The 20,009-nt window shown below is 39.0% G+C and overlaps 1 protein-coding gene across 9 annotated transcripts in view; it reads left to right on the top strand.

The window, feature by feature from the left end:
* RYR2 (ryanodine receptor 2) overlaps nt 1-20,009 on the top strand; it is a 762,307-nt gene that overhangs the window by 633,946 nt on the left and 108,352 nt on the right. For 5 of the 9 annotated variants that reach the window (XM_045437229.1, XM_045437233.1, XM_045437230.1 and 2 more), the window contains 6 exons: nt 6,353-6,523; nt 7,621-7,680; nt 10,979-11,113; nt 14,408-14,443; nt 15,215-15,327; nt 18,118-18,214. In XM_045437229.1, coding sequence (XP_045293185.1) covers nt 6,353-6,523; nt 7,621-7,680; nt 10,979-11,113; nt 14,408-14,443; nt 15,215-15,327; nt 18,118-18,214 — 612 coding nt within the window. The remainder of the gene's footprint in view (nt 1-6,352; nt 6,524-7,620; nt 7,681-10,978; nt 11,114-14,407; nt 14,444-15,214; nt 15,328-18,117; nt 18,215-20,009) is intronic. The other 4 variants (XM_045437236.1, XM_045437235.1, XM_045437234.1 and 1 more) reach the window with 1 other exon arrangement.

The raw sequence follows: 20,009 nt of genomic DNA, 5'->3' as shown, positions 1-20,009 counted from the left end.
AACAAAAACACCAAAAAAACCTGAATACGGAAAGCATCCATGGGTCGCCTGGGTGTCTCAGTTGGTTGAGCAGCTGACTTCAGCTCAAGTCATGATCTCACAGTTCCTGAGTTCAAGCCCTGCGTCAGGCTCTGTGCTGACAGCTCAGAGCCTGGAGCCTGCTTTGGATTCTGTGTCTCCCTCTCTATCCGCCCCTCTCCTGCTCACACTCTGTCTCTCTCTCTCAAAAATAAATAAAGATTATAATTTTTTTTTAAAGAAAGCATCTATTACAAACTCTTGTTAGTTTGTTGATGTGAGAAAAAAATAGTGGGTTTTACCTATTGCGTTATAGAATTCTGTCCTATTTTTTCTTGAGATTTCAGTTCCTGTTGAAATGTAGCACCTGGCCTTATTTATTTAAAGCTAGGCTCACTATCTTTTCCAGCTTTATTAACATACAGTTGGCATATAACAGTGTGCAGTGTCAGGTGAACAAATCAACAACAGATTGACTTGATACACTTCTGTATTGCAACCTGATTATCACCGTAGCATTGGTTAACATCATGTCATATAATTACCATTTATTCCCGTGGTGAGGACACTTAAGATCTACTCTCTTAGAAACTTTCAAGTAGACAACACAGGATCGATCATTAGCTACAATCACTCTGCTGTATGTTGGATCCCCAGAACTTATATTTATCTTATAATGGGAGATGTGTCCACTTTGATTAGCATGTCCCTGTTGTCCCCACCTCCTGGCCCCTGGTAACCACCACTCTCCTCTCTGTTTTTATCAGTTTGGCTTTTTCAGATTCCACATATAGGTGGTATCATATGGTATTTGTCTTTCTCTAACTTATCTACTTAGCATAATGCCCTCAGGGTTCATCCGTGTTGTTGCAAATGGCAGGATTTCTTTCTTATGGCTGAATAACACTCCACGGTGTGCATATATCCATGCATGAATGCATAGGTTGTTTCCATATCTTGGCTGTTTTGACTGACTCTGCAATGAACAGGAGGGTGCAGACATGTCGAGACCCTGTTTTCATTTCCTTTTGCTAAATACCCAAGAGTGTAATTGCTGCGTCCTGTGGTTCTATTTTTAACTTTTGCGGAACGTCTATACTGTTTTCCACAGTGGCTGCACCAATTTACATTCCCATCAAGAGTGAGCACGGGTTTCTTTTTCTCCATATAATCACCGGCATTTGTCATCTCTTGTGTTTTTGATGATGAGACTCACTTTTATAATTAATATATCTGAAATATTTTTTTTTGAAAAAACATTAGTAAATATCTATGATTTTTGTTTTGTTTGGGGAGGCTATTTCACTGTAGGACTATTAGAAAAGTCTTCCCTTTTTCGTGATCCTGTATTAAATTTTATTTTAGGTGAAATTGTTAGGGCTGTGTGTGTGTGTGTGTGTGTGTGTGTGTGTGCCTGAGAGGGAGAAAGAGACTGATTCGTGACGGGGATCAGCTGACCCTACTTTTCTGTTTAAATATGATGCCCATATCGACCATGCTGTTGCAAACTCACCTCTGATTTGAATGTTAGGAATTGGTTGAAAATGAAATATCATGAGAATTCAGTAGTGTTAGCAGTTCTCAAATTATTGAGCAGCTCCTAGGGGCAAGACGGAGTGCTTGGTTCTAAATACTGGAAGGGCCCCTGGATGGCTCCATTGGTTAAGCATCTGACTCTTGATTTTGGCTCCGGTCATGATCTCATGGTTCACTAGGTCGCGCCCCGCATCAGTCTCTGCACTGACAGTCCGGAGTCTGCTTGGGATTCTCTCTCTCCCTTTCTCCCTGCCCCTCCTCTGCTTACATTCTCTCTCTCTCAAAATAAATAAACTTTAAAAAAACTCTTTTGGGCCTCCTGGGTGGCTCAGTTAAGCAGCCGACTTCAACTCAGGTCATGATCTCATGGTTCGAGCCCCGTGTTGGGCTCTGTGCTGACAGCCCAGAGCCTGGAGCCTGCTTCAGATTCTGTGTTTCTGTCCGTCTCTGCCCCTCCCCTGCTCATACTCTCTTTCTCTCTCAAAAATAAATTTAAAAAAACATTAAAAAAAACTCTTCAAAATAATGAGTATGTGAGTGAATGAATGAAGAGTGAATGAATGAATGAATAGAAAGGAGCAGACCAAGTTTGGCCCCTGCCCTGATGGAGCTCATAGTCTGGTGAGAAAACAGCCACCAAACAAACAAACAAACAAACAAACAAACCCAATTGACAGGGGTGCCTGGGTGGCTCAGTCAGTTGAGCGTCTGACTTCGGCTCAGGTCATGATCTCGCGGTTGACAAGTTCGAGCCCCTCATCGGACTCTGTACTGACAGCTCAGAGCCTGGAGCCTGCTTCAGATTCTGTGTCTCCCTCTCTCTCTGCCCCTCCCCTGCTTATGCTCTGTCTCTCTCTGTCTCAAAAATAAATAAACATCAAAAAAATTAAAAAAAAAACCCGATTGATATAGTCGTACATAAGCATATTTGATTGTAGATTTCATTTCTTTATAGTGGAAGTGGACTATATCATCACTGGAAGTGTTCAAAGATGTATTAATTTCTCTTTTCAGTTTATAGATTTCCTGTGGTATACAATGCAAGATTATTATTTGAGCATAAGGAGGAGTTCATTTATCTAAGTGTTTCTCAAAATGGAGCAGTTTATAATTGCCCTTAGTGTTGATTTCAATTAGTCTTATTGTAGGGTCACTTGAATATTTATAAATATCAAACCAGGTATAAGCCCCTTGTACTTATACAACCATAAAACCAAAAATCTTTACAAGTTAGGGTCAAGAAAACCATAACACCAACAAAATTTAGACATTAATGTATTGTATGATATTGTTTTGCTGAAGCTAAATTACCAGAATTGGATAGAAATATGTTTGCAATCATTTGTATCAATTTGTTTAATTTTTAGGATGTTGGTTCCTCATTTGGATAATTATTTTTATCACTGTGGTTACATTTCCTTCATTTTTAAATGAGCAAAGAGCTCATTTAAAACCACTGATCCATTATTTTTATGAGTTAATTTAATAGCACAAATAATTATTCATAGGGTTTTTTTTTCCCACTAAATTTACTGAAAATAATCTCTTATGAATTGGTACAGATAAGAACAGGGTCCATGCAGTAAGTCCATTTCGTTGGAAACTGAATACAATTCTTCTTGCTGTGGTTCAAATATTATAGGTTTGATATATCAACATATACTCTCTGTATAATATGTGTCATAGTAAATATATCATATAATATAATTAACAATATATAAGGCACCATTACTTCATGATGACTCAATTATTTTACTACATAATGTGAAAAAATTCTTTTAACATCATGTTGTGATAGCAACGTAGGGAAAGCATATTGTTTGTATGTTAAGTTCTCTTCTGTTTTTTTTCTCAGTAGACCGAAACTATTACACTATGTCACTGTCATGAAGATATCTGCAGTGTTATTGCTACAAAGAAATTTGACAAGCACAAAGCAGTGGACATGGGACAATTATTTTAGCTTTGACATTAGCATATGCCCTGTTAATAGAAAGAATGACACTTACTACCCAGTGAAAATTAGATTCGGCATTGAAAGTGACCCTGACACATGAACATAAAATTCAACAAAATCCCAAAAGAACCCTGAGGTAGCATGGCACTACTCAGATGTGAACAGGCTGTCCAGAGATATAATCCTGAATATTTATGTTATACGAGTTAGTATATTACATCTGTTTCCACTAGAGAGGGGTTAATGCCCTAGGGAGACGTGTTTGAAGACTGCATAAAAGGCTAATGTATTTTATAATAGTCTTATATACACTGTGTTCATGTGTGTGAGAGTGAGAGCATGTGTATATTTCAAACCAAGCATCTATCAAACAAAAATAAGCTATATATTCCTTTTTTTTTAACAATAAGATAGGATTTTATTCATCAGATTCTATGTATGAGTCTTTCTTACTTGTTAAATATGACCCTATACGTTCTAATTCTCTTGAGCTTCAGTTTGAACAAACCCACTGCCTGAGAGCCATCGGCAGTTAAACTGAACAGACAGACAAGGTGGCTTGAGAGGAGTGACAGGAACATCTCTAGCTGGTTTGGATCCAGAGGAGGAGGTTCTTCTGAAGGCCACGTGGGATTGCATGGATTTCAATTCATCCTGCAGTGACGGCCTTCTTGGGCACAGAGGGATTGCCCCCAGCTCTCCTGCCCTGCCCCCAGCCTTTGGGATGACCCATGAGTTCCAGGAAGGTCCTAGGGGATAGAGTTGGGGGATGGGCACCGACTGGCTCGGCAGCTGGAGTTTCTTGGGATTCTTTTTTATTTTTATTTATTTAAAAAAATTTTTTTTTAACATTTATTAATTGTTGAGACAGAGAGAGACAGAGCACAAACAAGGAAGGGGCAGAGAGAGAGGAAGACACAGAATCCGAAGCAGGCTCCAGGCTCTGAGCTGTCCTCACAGAGCCCGTCGTGGGGCTCAAACCCACGAACTATGAGATCATGACCTGAGCCAAAATCGGGTGCTCAGCTGACTGAGCCACCCAGGCACCCCTAAAATCATTTTTAGTATTTATTTTTCGGTTAGATTTCTTTTCTTTAATTTTAATTTATTTTTAAAATTTATATCCAAGTTAGTTAGCATATAGTGCAACAATGATTTGAGGAGTAGATTCCTTAATGCCCCTTACCCATTTAGCCCATCCCCCCCTTCCACAAACCCTCCAGTAACCCTCTGTTTGTTCTCCATATTTAAGAGTGTCTTATGTTTTGTCCCTCTCCCTGTTTTTATATTATTTTTGCTTCCCTTCCCTTGTGTACATTTGTTCTCTGTCTTAAAGTCCTCATATGAGTGAAGTCATATGATAGTTGTCTTTCTCTAATTTCGCTTAGCATAATACCCTCTGGTTCCATCCATGTACTTGCAAATGGCAAGATTTCATTCTTTTTGATTGCTGGGTAATACTCCATTGAATATATATACCACATCTTCTTTATCCATTCATCCATCGATGGACATTTGGGCTCTTTCCATACTTTGCCTATTGTTGATAGTGCTGCTATAAACAAGGGGATGCATATGTCCCTTTGAAACAGCATACTTGTATCCATTGGATAAATGCCTAGTAGTACAATTGCTGGGTCGTAGGGTAGTTCTATTTTTAGTTTTTTGAGGAACCTCCGTACTGCTTCCCAGAGCGGCTGCACCAGTTTGCATTCCCACCAACAGTGCAAAAGAGATCCTCTTTCTCCGCATCCTCACCAACATCTGTTGTTACCTGAGTTGTTAGTGTTAGCCATTCTGACAGGTGTAAGGTGGTATCTCCTTGTGGTTTTGATTTGTATTTGCCTGATGATGAGTGATGTTGAGCATTTTTCATGTGTCTGTTAGCCATCTGGATGTCTTCTTTGGAGAAGTGTCTCTTTCTGTCTTTTGCCCATTTCTTCACTGGATTATTTGTTTTTTGGGTGTTGAGTTTGATAAGTTCTTGATAGATTTTGGATACTAACCCTTTATCTGATATGTTGTTTGCAAATATCTTCTCCTATTCCATCAGTTGCCTTTTAGTTCTGCTGATTGTTTCTTTCGCTGTGCAGAAGTTTTTATTTTGATGAGGTCCCAATAGTTCATTTTTGCCTTAATTTCCCTTGCCTCTGGAGACGTGTCAAGTAAGAAGTTGCTGCAGCCAAGGTCAAAGAGGTTTATGCCTGCTTTCTCCTTGAGGATTTTGATGGCTTCCTGTCTTGCGTTTAGGTCTTTCATTAAACCATATATTCTTAAATTTTTCCTCTTAAGCATTCAAAACTATTAAACATATAATATCAGAAATTACTGTGGACTTTTCATATATCCATCTGCTTCTCTAAACTTGCAATTTGCATTTGCCTTCTAAAAGCATGTAGAAAGCCCACCAGTGAATTGTAATGACCTGGGAATATGAGAGTAGGACTTAAAATTAGCAAGAGATGCTAAGAAGGAGAGAGGGAAAGTATTCTCAAAAATAGGGACCAAAGAAAAAAGGAAGTTGGAACCACTATCACGTTAGAAGAGCCTCCAATTTTTTTTTTAATTTTGTTTAACGTTTATTTATTTTTGAGAGAGACAGAGACAGAGCATGAGCAGGGGAGGGGCAGAGAGAGAGGAAGACACAGAATCCAAAGCAGGCTCCAGGCTCCCAGCTGTCAGCGCAGAGCCTGATGCGGGGCTCGAACCCACAAACTGTGCGATCATGGCCTGAGTAGAGGTCAGACCCTTAGCCGCCTGAGCCATACGGCGCCCCGAGGCTCCTAGTTCTGAGTGTGGGAAAAGCAGTCACCGACTCCAAAACTTGTCTTTGTTCCGCAGGCCGCTGTCTCTGATCAGGAAAGGAAGAAGATGAAGCGCAAAGGAGATCGGTACTCCACGCAGACCTCTCTCATTGTGGCAGCTCTGAAGCGGTTACTGCCCATTGGGTTGAACATCTGTGCCCCTGGGGACCAGGAGCTCATCGCTCTGGCCAAAAACCGATTTAGTATGGTAACTTTCCTGTTCATACCGGTGGTAATGATCACTTGACCTCCAGACTCAAATGTTTAGACTCCCTTTTTCTCACTGGTCTGTGTCAGGATTTCATTTCCATTAGATGTTTTAGTAAGCACTTTTTCTGTGTATGCAAAGACTGCCCATTTTTTTTTGGGGGGGGCGCTATTTTTATTTCTAAATTATGTTGATCACCTCCAGGGAATATTCTGAAACCCAGTAGAAAAGATGCAAACAAGTTGCTGGTAGCGGGAAAAAAAATGGATTTCATATGAACTCCTATATAAAATTTGTTATGAAAAATGTATTCAAATTTAGGAGGGTTAATTTTTCAGTGTGAGAAGCATCATGGACTGTGCTGATCGTGGTTAGATAAGGTGTTGACTTTCTAAGTCAACCAAGCTGACTCTTCGACTTGGCAAGCATCAACATTTCAGTTCTCAAGATTTCTTTATGACCTCTGTTTTTTCTCTTGGTGGCTACCTAGACGCACTTTTTCAAGAATATACAGCGGGATCATTATTTTATATTTATGTAAATGGGAGGACATTTTCTTTTACCCCCATTCCCACGCGGAAGCACCTCTCTGAATATCCAGAATTGGATACCCTGAGATAAGCAAATTGAGGGGACATTGTGTCACCATGGGCTGCACAGATGCAATTCTGGTGGTGGTCATTCTAGTATTTGATTCTTAGGGTATTTCCTTTTTGTTACTGGATCACAGGGGGTAGTATTAAATGCCAAAATTACTTTATGGAGAGTTCAGAGAATGATGGAGATATACCCCTGTTTGATCACAAGGGAACACACCTCTGCCCCCACTTTTTGTGAACCAGAAATTCCATTCCAGTGAGTCTTAAGACACTTCCTGTAGGGTCGATGTAAGTTGGTACCTTGTTTCCGGTTCACAGCAGTATCAAGAAATAGTCTGAAAAAGAACCCCCCGCATTTGTGGTGTGTTTTGAAACCCTATACGTAGGTTTGGGCAGACATACACTATTTCAAAAGAGGTTGGAGTTACTTCTGTTGACTTGTGACAGTTGATGCATTAATGGTAAGACTTCTTTTAGGTAACATTTATTTCTTGACAGAAAGACACTGAGGATGAAGTACGAGATATAATCCGCAGTAATATTCATTTACAAGGCAAGGTAAGCCAAATTTAAGTACACAGTATTTATGAATTTAGTGAATCTCTCTTTAGAATAGTATTACAAGTAATGTCACTTTAGCAATTCAAATAGTGAAAATATATTATTTTAATCAGTCTTTATTCTACTTGCAAAATTCTTGGTATTAAAGACTCTCAAGATAAGTAATGTATTTTATTTACTTTAAAAAGTCAACGTAGATCACCAAAGATTTTTAGACTTTGAAAAAAAATATGTCACCATTTGAAATAAAGGTTGGAAATTTCCTTCATTAGCTGAGTTTGAGGACTTTTGGGACATGGAGATAGGTGTCCATAAGAATTTGAACTTTTTTGGGGCGCCTGGGTGGCGCAGTCGGTTAAGCGTCCGACATCAGCCAGGTCACGATCTCGTGGTCCGTGAGTTCGAGCCCCGCGTCAGGCTCTGGGCTGATGGCTCAGAGCCTGGAGCCTGTTTCCGATTCTGTGTCTCCCTCTCTCTCTGCCCCTCCCCTGTTCATGCTCTGTCTCTCTCTGTCCCAAAAATAAATAAACGTTGAAAAAAAAAAATTAAAAAAAAAAAAAAAGAATTTGAACTTTTTCATCTAGTGTCCAGAAATTAAATATATGTCATTAGAAGTCATTAGTACATAGGAGATATTAAGACTTGCTGTAATAGAAATAGATGAATAAATGAATTTACCTAGGGAGGTAAAGGAAAACATAAATGTGGGTAAAAAAAATTGGTAGAAGTACTTTTTGTACTACTTTGTAGTACAATTATTTGGAAATTTTTCATACTAGGGGATAAATTGTTCATTTGTTTACAGAACCCGTTATGCAGTGTAAGAAGTCTAGCAATTTGTTATCTTGATTCAGCCTATTTGCTTCTATTCTGGTGTCCCTTCTGGGAAATTTTTTCAATTATGACAGTGTCCAAATGTCAACAAATAGTGACCACAGCATAACGTTTGCTTTTCTGGGTATTAAAATGTTTCTTTCCAAGATCAAAACCATATTCTTCTTTTACCACTTACGAGCACAATATGATAAAGGTGAGACATACCTTTCCAGTATTCACAAGGCACAGACACTGATTTAGAGCACATTTCGTGTGCTCTTTGATGTGTAGGTACTCATATTATTTAGTAATAACTTGGCCAGAATGGGAGATGAATGCCTTTTAGAGTTCGATCTCTTCTCAGATTGCAAAACGATTATGAGCATTTTAAAATGTACTAATAAAGCCTCTGCCTGAACCTCAAGTGAAGGGTTTATGCTTCATATATGGGTGTTCGAGGAGATCCTGTAGTCCATGCAAAGGTCTCAGGATCCCCGGGACTCAAGACCACACTTTGAGAAACATGGTCTAGGGCAACCATTACTGAGTAGAGACAGGAGATGTTCAGTACCTCTAAACGAAGGTTCTATGCTCTTCTCAGGAAATAAATAAAAAAGGATGTCTTGAAGAAGCAGAAGGAAATCCGATTATATTCTAGAATTTTTTTTATAGTAGTACTGAGGGCAATCAATTTATGTTGTGTCTTGGGGAGTCAGAAAGAGAGAGGAGAGCAGAGAAGGAAACACATTTATGATCAGCATTTCACTTCCAACTGAATGAGACCTGAAAATAAAGCAGTAATGAATGCATATTCTTTTTGATATTTCAGTCTATACTTGTTTTGTGAAGAGTCAGGCACATATATTATGGAGACACACAGACTTACAGAAGATGAATTCTTTTATTCCTAGCACCTTCTTGAATGTATTGTCTTGAAATTGTAGGATGGGTCATCCTGGGGCCAAAAGAAGTAACTTTATATGAGAAAGAATAAAGATGCTACTTACTTTACCAAATATAAGTAAAAATGTGTATTTCTGTCTGGAAGCACCAGGCACGGTCCTCAAATGAAAAAAAGTATGTGGAGGAAAAACATTTTGTTTTATCAAAGGACAGATGGTGTCTACAAGCCATTCAGTGTATAAAATCCTGTGTTTGCCCCTAGATGAGTTATTTTTCACATGTCAAACTGTGCTTTCTTGGGCTGGGAGTTGTGAAGTTTTAGATTTGTCCATTTACTTCTGCTTCATTACCCTCAGTCCCCCAGTTTTCATGGAGACTTGAAAGGGGAAGAGAAACATACAGGGATGACTTTGCCTATTTTCTTTTTTTTTTTTTTTAATTTTTTTTTCAACGTTTATTTATTTTTGGGACCGAGAGAGACAGAGCATGAACGGGGGAGGGGCAGAGAGAGAGGGAGACACAGAATCGGAAACAGGCTCCAGGCTCTGAGCCATCAGCCCAGAGCCTGACGCGGGGCTCGAACTCCCGGACCGCGAGATCGTGACCTGGCTGAAGTCGGCCGCTTAACCGACTGCGCCACCCAGGCGCCCCTGCCTATTTTCAATAATGTAGTTATTCTATATTCTTTTTTTTTTAATTTTTTTTTTAACGTTTATTTATTTTTGAGACAGAGAGAGACAGAGCATGAACGGGGGAGGGGCAGAGAGAGAGGGAGACACAGAACTTGAAGCAGGCTCCAGGCTCTGAGCCATCAGCCCAGAGCCTGACACGGGGCTCGAACTCACGGAGTGTGAGATCGTGACCTGAGCTGAAGTCGGACGCTCAACCGACTGAGCCACCCAGGCGCCCCTCTATATTCTTTTTTTGAAGTAATGTGATCTTTTCCCTATAAAGATGTTTATATTTGTCAATTTCTACGATTTTATGATAATCTTTCTCAAAAACATACAGAATTCAGTTGTATCTCCCACTCAGGAAATTTGACAATTTTAAAAAGACTCCTTTATTATAAGAATATGATTTTATATTCCTCCATTGTTTTATATTTGATATCTTTGTTTCAATGAGACTAAACTCAGTTGCAGAGTCCCTGTATTTATAGATAAATGAGATCCTGTATCATTGCCTGTAAAAGTAAGTATGTAAATCTTTCAGTGTTTGACCGTGAAAGGGGAAGAGAAAGATAGATCACTTTGCCTGCTTCCTTGCCTTGATCATATCCAGCTCATCCTTACATTCTAGGTAAAACTTCACTTGTTCAGGGGAATCTTAACAGCCACCAGCAGGTTAGGTCCAAGCTCATGATACCTCATCTTTCTCTTGAGTAGCTCTCCTCGCAACTGTACATATTTAATTTCTGTCTTCCCCACTGGATGGTAAATTCCATGAATACAAGGTCTTTCTCTGTGTTGATCTCTTCATGGTGTTTTGACACTGGGCTACACCCAGTAAAGTAGGTCTTCCCTTCCTTACATCGTAACCTTGTATTTTTGAAACTTTTTCCTTTTTCATGCAGTTGGAGGATCCTGCTATCAGATGGCAAATGGCTCTTTACAAAGACTTACCGAATAGGACTGAAGATACATCAGACCCAGAGAAGACCGTAGAGAGAGTATTAGATATAGCAAATGTGCTTTTTCATCTTGAGCAGGTTAGATGCAGCATGGATTCCATAGTATTTGCCTTAACCATGTAAAAACATTTCAAAGGTGGTATGTGTTAATTTGTTAGCTATGGGTGGGCCAAAAACATGTGTGTTCAGCTCACTCATTATAAATAATATATGATTCAGGAGCGCTTATACCTAATAAGCAAATTTCCAAGCTTGTAATTTTTGTAGCAATATATAGGTAATATATTTTGAGATATCACGGCTTTTGTTGTATTATCTTTTCTCAAAATATTTCTTTTTTAAAAATTTTATTAATTTATCTTGAGAGAGAGTATGTGCGTGTGCAAGCAGGGGTGAGGCAGAGAGAGAGGGAGAGAGAGAGAATTCCAAGCAGGCTCCATGCTGTCAGTGTAGAGCCCAAAGCAGTCCTCGATCTCACAACCATTAGATCATGACCTGAGCCGAAATCAAGAGTCAGATGCTTAACTGACTGAGCCCCCCAGGTGCCCCAAAATATTTCTATATTTATACAGATAAATAGGATTATACACTTAATTTTAAATCATTCTAACAAAAATTTCAGGAGTTACCTGATTTCATGTTCTGTGTATCATTTTTTTATTACTGCTCATAACAACATGTTTGAGATGCTTTCACTAGTTTAATATTTGAATTTTTTTGGTTACTTGCTTCAACTTTCCTTTTATTAGAGATATTTTTGAGTTAATTTTCTCCAAGATCAGCAATAAATATATTTAGATAAGAGCTACAGCATCGATATTAAAACTGTGTGAGAATAGTGGTTTTATATAATTTTTCAGTTGTGTCCTATTTTAAACTACAAAGTTTACTATGTGTTTGATTTCTGTATTCATTACCTTTGTTTAACAATTCTCAAATTGAGAGTATTCGAAAAATTATCCATCAGTGGGTTACGTTTTTGTGTAAGGAATCTTCTGGCCTAGGTAAGATATTTGCAATAGAGGGACATTGTCCCTGTGTCTCATGAGGTCCATTCGGCAAAATGACACCAGAGTGAAGGAGTTCAGTGTGAACCCAACAGTGTGATCTGTCACTGGGCTTTCATGACAGCCTTTACCTGATGTGGCAGATCTCACATTTTTACAGTACACATAAAATCATAAAATGGCCTGTATCATCTCAGGAACTTTGTCACGTAAATGTTTTGCAGAATATCTTAGCATAACAATGACAAAGATTTTTCTTTGATTTCTGTTTTATATTATCTGGTGATCTTTCATCCCTGCCTTGACCAGTTAAGTCACATACAGATATCACCTAACATAATATCCTTTTAATTTACTTGTTTGCTTACTTATGTGACCCTCAAACATTAATAACTTCTCCAGTGTCATGCAATCTGTCACTATACCTGATGAGATGTAGCTAGGATACTCTCAAACCATATGGCTATGGACATGTACTCACATTGTGTAACACCACAATATTTATAATATATGACGTATGTAATATACATATGTAATATGTGCTATATAATGAACTTAATATTTCCCTCAATATCTCCATGAAATATTAAATAAGTACAAATTATCACTCAACAGAAGACAAAACTTAAGGTAATGAAATTTTAAGTGATATATAAAGTCCTAGAGTTGTTTTTCCAGAGTTTATACATATTTAAGAAAGCTATTGGGGAGACTTGGTGGCTCAGTCAGTTAAGCATCTGACTTCGGCTCAGGTCATGATCTCACGGTTCGTGAGTTCATGAGTTCAAGCCCCACGTCGGGCTCTGCACTGACAGCTCAAGCCTGGAGCCTTCTTCAAATTTGATGTCTCCCTCTCTCTCTGCCCTCCACCGCTCATGCTCTGTCTCTCTCTCTCTCTCTCAAAAATAAGTAAACATTAAAAAAAAGAAGAAAGAAATACATATTTAAGAAGGCTATTAAATGTCTACCAGAGAACTATTCCTGGCAGCATTGTTCTACCATAAGGTTTTAACTCTTCCTGGTTTTTATGCATATACCTGGATTTGCTTGAATGAGTATTAGATACATGAAATGAAGCTTATTGAAATCTGATAGTTTTATTATATTCATATATTACATATTGACACATGTATTCAATCATAATGGATGAAGTCATTTGTAAAGTAGTGAGATTCATTTTCTGAAGCAGTCATTCCTTCCTCGAACGTTTTTTGAGTGCACGACCATATGGCAGCATTATACTTCGCAGGTTCAGGGAATTGAACGCGGTCTGTCTACTCAAGTGAGTCATCCTCTAGTACAGCATGTGGATAGATAAATATATAATAATACAGATGTGCTAGGATACAAAAGGTGCTGAAGAGGCTATAAAAGGAGTCCAGTCTTGATCTAGTTACGAAGTAGGTGATCCCCATAATCTTAAAGGAGAAGTAGGAATTTTCTAGGAAAAGGTAAGGGGGTCAGATTTTAGTGAAGGTCAACTATTCTACAGATGGTTAAGAACATGAGTAAAAAGAAATCATCAATTATCAAAGAATAGAAAAGAGCAGAGGATGTACCGCAAGAGGAATTCATGCCTTCAATACCTCTATTCTAATGTTTCTTTGTAACTCAGTCATAGAGTAGCTTGTGATGAGTATCTTCACCTGCCAAACTCAGTGCATAAACAGTGGGCGCACAGCAAATACTTAATTTATCGTAGGTATCAGCGACCTTTGCCATTATATATTTTGTGCTGTACATCCGGTAAGTTTTGTCCATGAGAGTAACCTGTCTCTTGGAATTTCCTAACACATAAACTCGAGCCAAGCTAACACAGCAGCACCTCCCAGCGTTTGGACAGTGAGAAGAGAGGTATTAAGCACTTCTCACATATAGTAAAATGCTCTGCCAAGTGGTAAGCTTCATGATGGCAGACACCTTTTCTACCATGGTCACTACCGTATCCTCAGTGCCTCACTATTTTCAATGTGTTTGTTGACTATCACCCACACCCATCAGAATACCTGATTCCCAGAAAAAACTACCTCATACAGCCTGAATATCAGAATGGCACTGTAATGCATTGAGTCTAGTTGAACGATACCAGCCTTGATTCACTTAACACAGCCACCAAGAAGAAAATCGAAGTGGACAGTTGTCACAAAGCGTTTACTGATCCTGTGGAGGGAGGACCATCATGGATATAAATAAGTGCTTTCCAAAGACAAGTTGCTTCATTAAAATTTCTAAACCACTCTAGTCCAGACACTCTTTAAATGTTTTCTTCAGGCATTATAAAATTCATATTTTGATTCTTTACTGCAAAGGATAATAGACTTTAGATTTATTTTTTTAGCTAACGCAACATTTTTATTTCTTCCAGAAATCTACATCTATGCACCGGAGATATTACAGTCTGGGAAGTACAGTGCTCAATTACCTAGAGACTACTAATTAATTTAGAATTACTTGTTGTTTTTTTTTCCTCTCTAATACTTATAATTAATCTCTTTTTCCTCTTGGAGCTCCAAACACCATTAGCTAAATAAATAGCTTGCTTGCCTCATTTACTGCAACTTTGAATTCTCATTTGTCCCTATCTAACAAAATAATAATGTATTTTAACATTTTTGCAAAATTAAATTCTTTTCCTCACTCCTAGTAATGTGTTCCTGAAGCCTTGTCATTTTCTCCCCATCCTGTTATAGTAAGGAACAGTTGAAATTTCGGTAGAATTTTCTATGTCTGCCTCTATTCGTGTTTACTGCTGTAACTCTCATGATAAAATTGGTCGAAATGGATACATAAATAAGAATAGGTTAATTTTTTTGCGTAGGCAGAAAACATGTTTTAGAACCATAACCAGATGCTGAAATGGCTGCAAAATGATTTTATGTAGAATGGTTTTATATTTCTTTGATTTTACAGATGACATAGCTTCTTAAGTACACACTACTGGGGAGATACTCTGTTTTGACTAAAGAAAATACGTAGCATTCAAAACCACTTCCAATTTAGCACTGGGTGACTTCTAGGACACGGGCTTTCCCATAATAATTGCAGGGGTACTTTGGGAATTGTAATTCCAAACGTTTTTAATGTAAAGGGCGCAGCTGTTTAATACGGTATTGTTGAGGGTAAGTCGGAGTTAAACATATTTAATGTTTTGTTTGTATCGTTTGTACCTCAGGTGGAGCACCCACAGAGATCGAAGAAAGCTGTATGGCACAAACTTCTGTCCAAGCAGAGGAAGAGGGCAGTGGTGGCCTGCTTCCGAATGGCTCCTTTATATAATCTGCCAAGGTCAGAATTTTTTTAATGTCGGCAACAGATGAAAGTTCTTTTTTCCCTAGTAAGCTGGAGGAGCATCGCGTCTACCTTAACAGGAGTGCAGTAGTCTGAGAGAAGAATGCAAAACAAGTCTTGGCTCTTTTGTGCAATGCCTGAGCTTGTTTTTCTTTGTTGGGTGATCTCAGAGGACTGTGATGCGCATTGTCGTTATTCAGTCACTTCTGCATACCGAGGAAGTTGTGCTCACGTATGTAAGGCAGGGTAGGGTAATTAGGAACTCTCTCTTTGGAGTCAGACTGCCTTGATTTGAACCCTGGCATGTCAGCTGATGGCTGCATGACCATTGGTCAAGTTTCTTACCTGACTTTGTTATAGTTTCCTCATTTGTGCCATGATGAGATTTGCCCCATGGAGTTGTTCAGATTATTTTTAATGGATTGAGGTATAGAGGGTGCTTGGAACCAAATTTGGCACTATTAATGTCCATTGCTGTTTATTATTTCTTGTGGTTTTCGGTCTTGGGGCAAAGAACTGGTATGGATCTAGTTTATGGGAATAGCAGAAAGGCGTTTAACAGTCCCTCAACCTTCTCTTAGAGCTACAGCTGGCATACTCGTTAACAGAGAAACTGGTACATTTGAGTCTGACTCGGTGGCCCAGGTACCATTTCAGCCTCCTTGCAGTTTTCCTAAGAGACTGTGTTCTTTCCTCTCTGAGCTTTGTACAAGTGGCATCGTCCCCACACCTGGTAAACAGGACTCAGCTCAACTGCGTCTCTTTTTTTGGAATTTCTCTGACCAAACCATGCCCTTCAACTCCTTGCAAACGGAACACTTCCTCCTCTTTGTTTCCAGAACACTCTTACAGACCTCTCGTTGTAGGCACGATCCTGTATGGTTGGGCCTAGTTGCCTCTCTGATTCAGACTTTGAGATCCTTTATTTTGGTTCTTTTTTTTTTAAGTTTATTTATTTATTTTGAGAGAGAACATGCACGCTGAGCAGGGGAGGGGCAGAGAGAGAGAGAATCCCAAGCAGGCTCTGACTTGTCAGCGTGGAGCCCCATGCGGGGCTGGAACCCATGAACTATGAGATCATGACCTGAGCCGAAACCAAGAGTCAGTTGCTTAACCGAGTGAGCCACCCATGCACCCCTGGACTTTGAGATCCTTTAGAGTTTTATTCAATTTTATATCCTTAGTACCTGGAACACTGACCTTCAGAACATCTTTGAATAAATAAATGAGTCAGGGAATAACAACACAAAATACAAACCCCTCCCCCAGCCCTCAAACAAAGCAAACAAAGAAACTTCACACTTTCCCCTGTCAGTGAGACAGCTGGATTCCTTGCCAAGGCACATTCACTGAGTATAAAATACATTAATTTCCCCCTCAGACCATGTGCTACTTTAAATTCTCTAACTCAGTTATGGTGTCACCAGTTAGTCAATAGAACATTAACCTTGAATCCATAGTTTTACTCCTTTTCTGGTCCGTCCTGTACAGTCATTCTCCAGATTCCATCAGATTTTTCTTAGATCTCTTTTCACATTGCTACCCTTCCTTTTATGGCCACCCCTCCGGCTCACATGTTTATTGCTTCATATCAGGTTGATGGCAGCAGATTCCGAGGTGGTTTCCCTGATGTTATGGAATCTGCTGTTCCACTCTCTCATGTAACCTTCTCAAAATTGTATCCTTTATTGCAGTGGTGCTCAGACCTGGCGCTTTTGGGAAATACATTCAAATTCATTTAAGAAATATCCAAGCCTCAGCCTGTTGGATGAGAATTTCTGTGAGGGCTTAGCAAGTGTATCGTTTAAAAGCCGCTCAGATGATTCTCTTGTACCAATATTGTCGAGCTTGTCCTTTGTCATGTCTGGCCCGTGCACAGGACTTTTTTATGGTGATTTCTAGCATTCTAGAGGCACTGTCAATTCCTCTCCTTGGTTTTCCAGGCCCTTCATAAACCTCTCTAACCGTGTGTCTCATGACTCCATAACTCACCATTAGTTCCATTGGGCTCAGCTTTCTTCCCATCCCGTAATGACACGTCTCCTTTTAACACTTCTGATAGTTTCTTATGATGTTCCCTTATGGTCATGACTTTCTCTTATCCTTTCCCATGGTGGTGTCTTATCCATACCTCTCATCGGCTTCATGATGAGTTTACTTATTCTTTTAGTCCTCGCTATTTTTTTTTCTTTTTTTATTTCTTAGGCCACCGTTTATCATCAGTATTCCAGTATTTAATCTTTGGATGTATACTCTACTAAGTTCATGCAATACGTTTTGTTTTGTCATCCTCAGGGCCTGTATCTAATGTTAACCACTGACTAATTCCTTATTAATCCTTATTCTGTTGTTTTGCCAAAGCTGCTTGATGTCATACTAGCTACCACTTAATGACCATCCATATACCCCACGTGCTTCACATGGTTTATATCATTTTAAGTCTCTGCAAACTGAAGTGCAGATGGGGTTTTCCTAGTTTTATCAATGAACAAAAAGTGAATGTTGGTAAAGTGAACAGTTGACCAGCATTATGAAGCTTAGAAATGGCAGAGCCAGAATTTAAATGCAAGTCAGAATGTGCTACGAGAAGCCTTGCCTTATTTACTACCATGTCTTGCCTGTGCAATCATGAGTGGGAAGTTTATTTTTATCTTATGTCTTTGAGCGCACCGAGAGTCCAGTGATAAAGCACCTTTCCAATTTATTTAACAAAAAACAAAAACAAAAACAAAAACAAAAACAAAAACAAAAACAAACTCTTTGTTTGAAATTATGCTTCTTTTTTAGGCACCGGGCCGTTAACCTCTTTCTTCAGGGATATGAAAAGTCTTGGATTGAAACAGAAGAACACTACTTTGAAGATAAGCTGATAGAAGATTTAGCAGTATGTCTTAATGGGGCTATAAGTTCAAAGAGGGCTTGGGTCTGGTGGAGTAACGCTGGCGTGACCAGGTTATCCTATCACAGCGGAGAGAAAGCACCATTGCAGTGTTGGTCCTAGGAAACTTTCTATTCTTGACTGCTACTGCATTCAATGTTCAGGGAACATCTTATTCTTCTTACTTCAGAGATCTCATCAGCACCCAGCAATTCCGAATTTCAGGTGAATGATAGAAGTTTATTATAACCAGGCTTTGACTCGATTATTCTTTTAAATTCTTCTGCAGAGCACCTTTAAACACCTTAGAACCTAGCATAGAACTATAAAAGCTGAACCGTATAGAAGTTGTCCACCAAAAATAAGTTGAGGGTTAACAAAAGCCAATGAAAGGTAGCTGGTTTTTAAAAATATATGAGGCAGAGAATGATGGGACTAGACGCAAGAAGAACAGGAAGTCATGGTAAAATGCATTCGATGGAGACTAGATTTTTGGTCCCGCCATTTTGGACAGGTAAAGGTGCTCTCGTACTGAGAGGAGAGCAGTCTTCATCTTTTTTTTTTAAATCTTTTTTTTAATGTTTATTTCTTTTGAGGGGCACACTGTGCAAGTGGGGAGGGGGCAGGGAAAGAGAGGAGAGAGACGTTCCCAGACAGGCTCCACCCTATCAGCACAGAGCCCCATGTAGGGCTCAAACTCACGAAGCCATGAGATCATGACCTGAGCCAAGATCAAGAGTCAGATGCTTAAGTGACTGAGCCACCCAGGCGCCCCAGTCTTAATGTTTTATAAGTCGCGGACCTGATTAAATATCTGATGAACCAGGGTGCTCAGTTGGTTAAGTGTCCAACTTCAGCTCAGGTCATGATCTCACGGTTCATGAGTTTGAGCCCCGCATCCTGCTCTGTGCTGACAGCATGGATCCTGGAGCCTGCTTCGGATTCTGTGTGTGTGTGTGTGTGTGTGTGTGTCTCTCTCTCTCTCTCTGCCCCTCCCCACTCATGCTCGCTTGCTCTCTCTCTCAAAAATAAATAAACCTAAAGTTATTTTTAAAAAATATCTGATGAAAACTATCTTCTCAGGAAAATTTCCAGGCATATGGTCCTCTGGAATTTTGCAGACTAGTTGGAGGTTTCTTGATTCTCAAGTTAAAGACCTCATCTGTAAACATTTTTTTTAACTCCCAAGTTATCAGAGAATATTGGATAAACTGATATAATTCATGAAAGCCTGACCCTGACTATCCCTATATATTTTAAATGAATTCTAGTTTGGCTTTAGAACCAAAACAACCAATAGAATTTTGGGTATCTTACAGACGTGTACCCAGTATCTACAATATTAACCTTTAAATCCAGGAAAGAGCATCATTTATGTAGAGAGAAAATCAGTCTAAATGGGTAAGGCCTTGGAGATACAAAAGTCATTAAACCATTCAACAGACAGTCAAGATTAACTAACTCTACAGTCAGTAAAAATGCTTTATAATTTTCCTCATGTTAAAAGTTCTAATAGTACAAAACTATTCTTTGTGAGTTTAAAGTAACTGAAAATAAAAAATGTAGAAGTGGTTCACACATTAACTTTTAGCATTCTTTCCCTGTCATTGCTTGTGTAGGCAAAGACAATGCTGTGTTTAATGATCAATTTTCAGTGTTGTGTGGACTAAACTTTTATACTTGGAACAACCTAGGATATTATTATAATTCTTTATAAATTGAGCCCTCCATAAAGCTGACATCTCTGTACCAAATACACCCCCAGTTGTGAATCTGCTTCCAAGAATGGCAGTCAGAATTT

Source organism: Leopardus geoffroyi, chromosome D2 (genome assembly GCF_018350155.1).
Source record: "Leopardus geoffroyi isolate Oge1 chromosome D2, O.geoffroyi_Oge1_pat1.0, whole genome shotgun sequence".
Taxonomy (NCBI): Eukaryota; Metazoa; Chordata; class Mammalia; order Carnivora; family Felidae; genus Leopardus; species Leopardus geoffroyi.
This window is presented reverse-complemented; position numbering and strand designations above follow the sequence as displayed.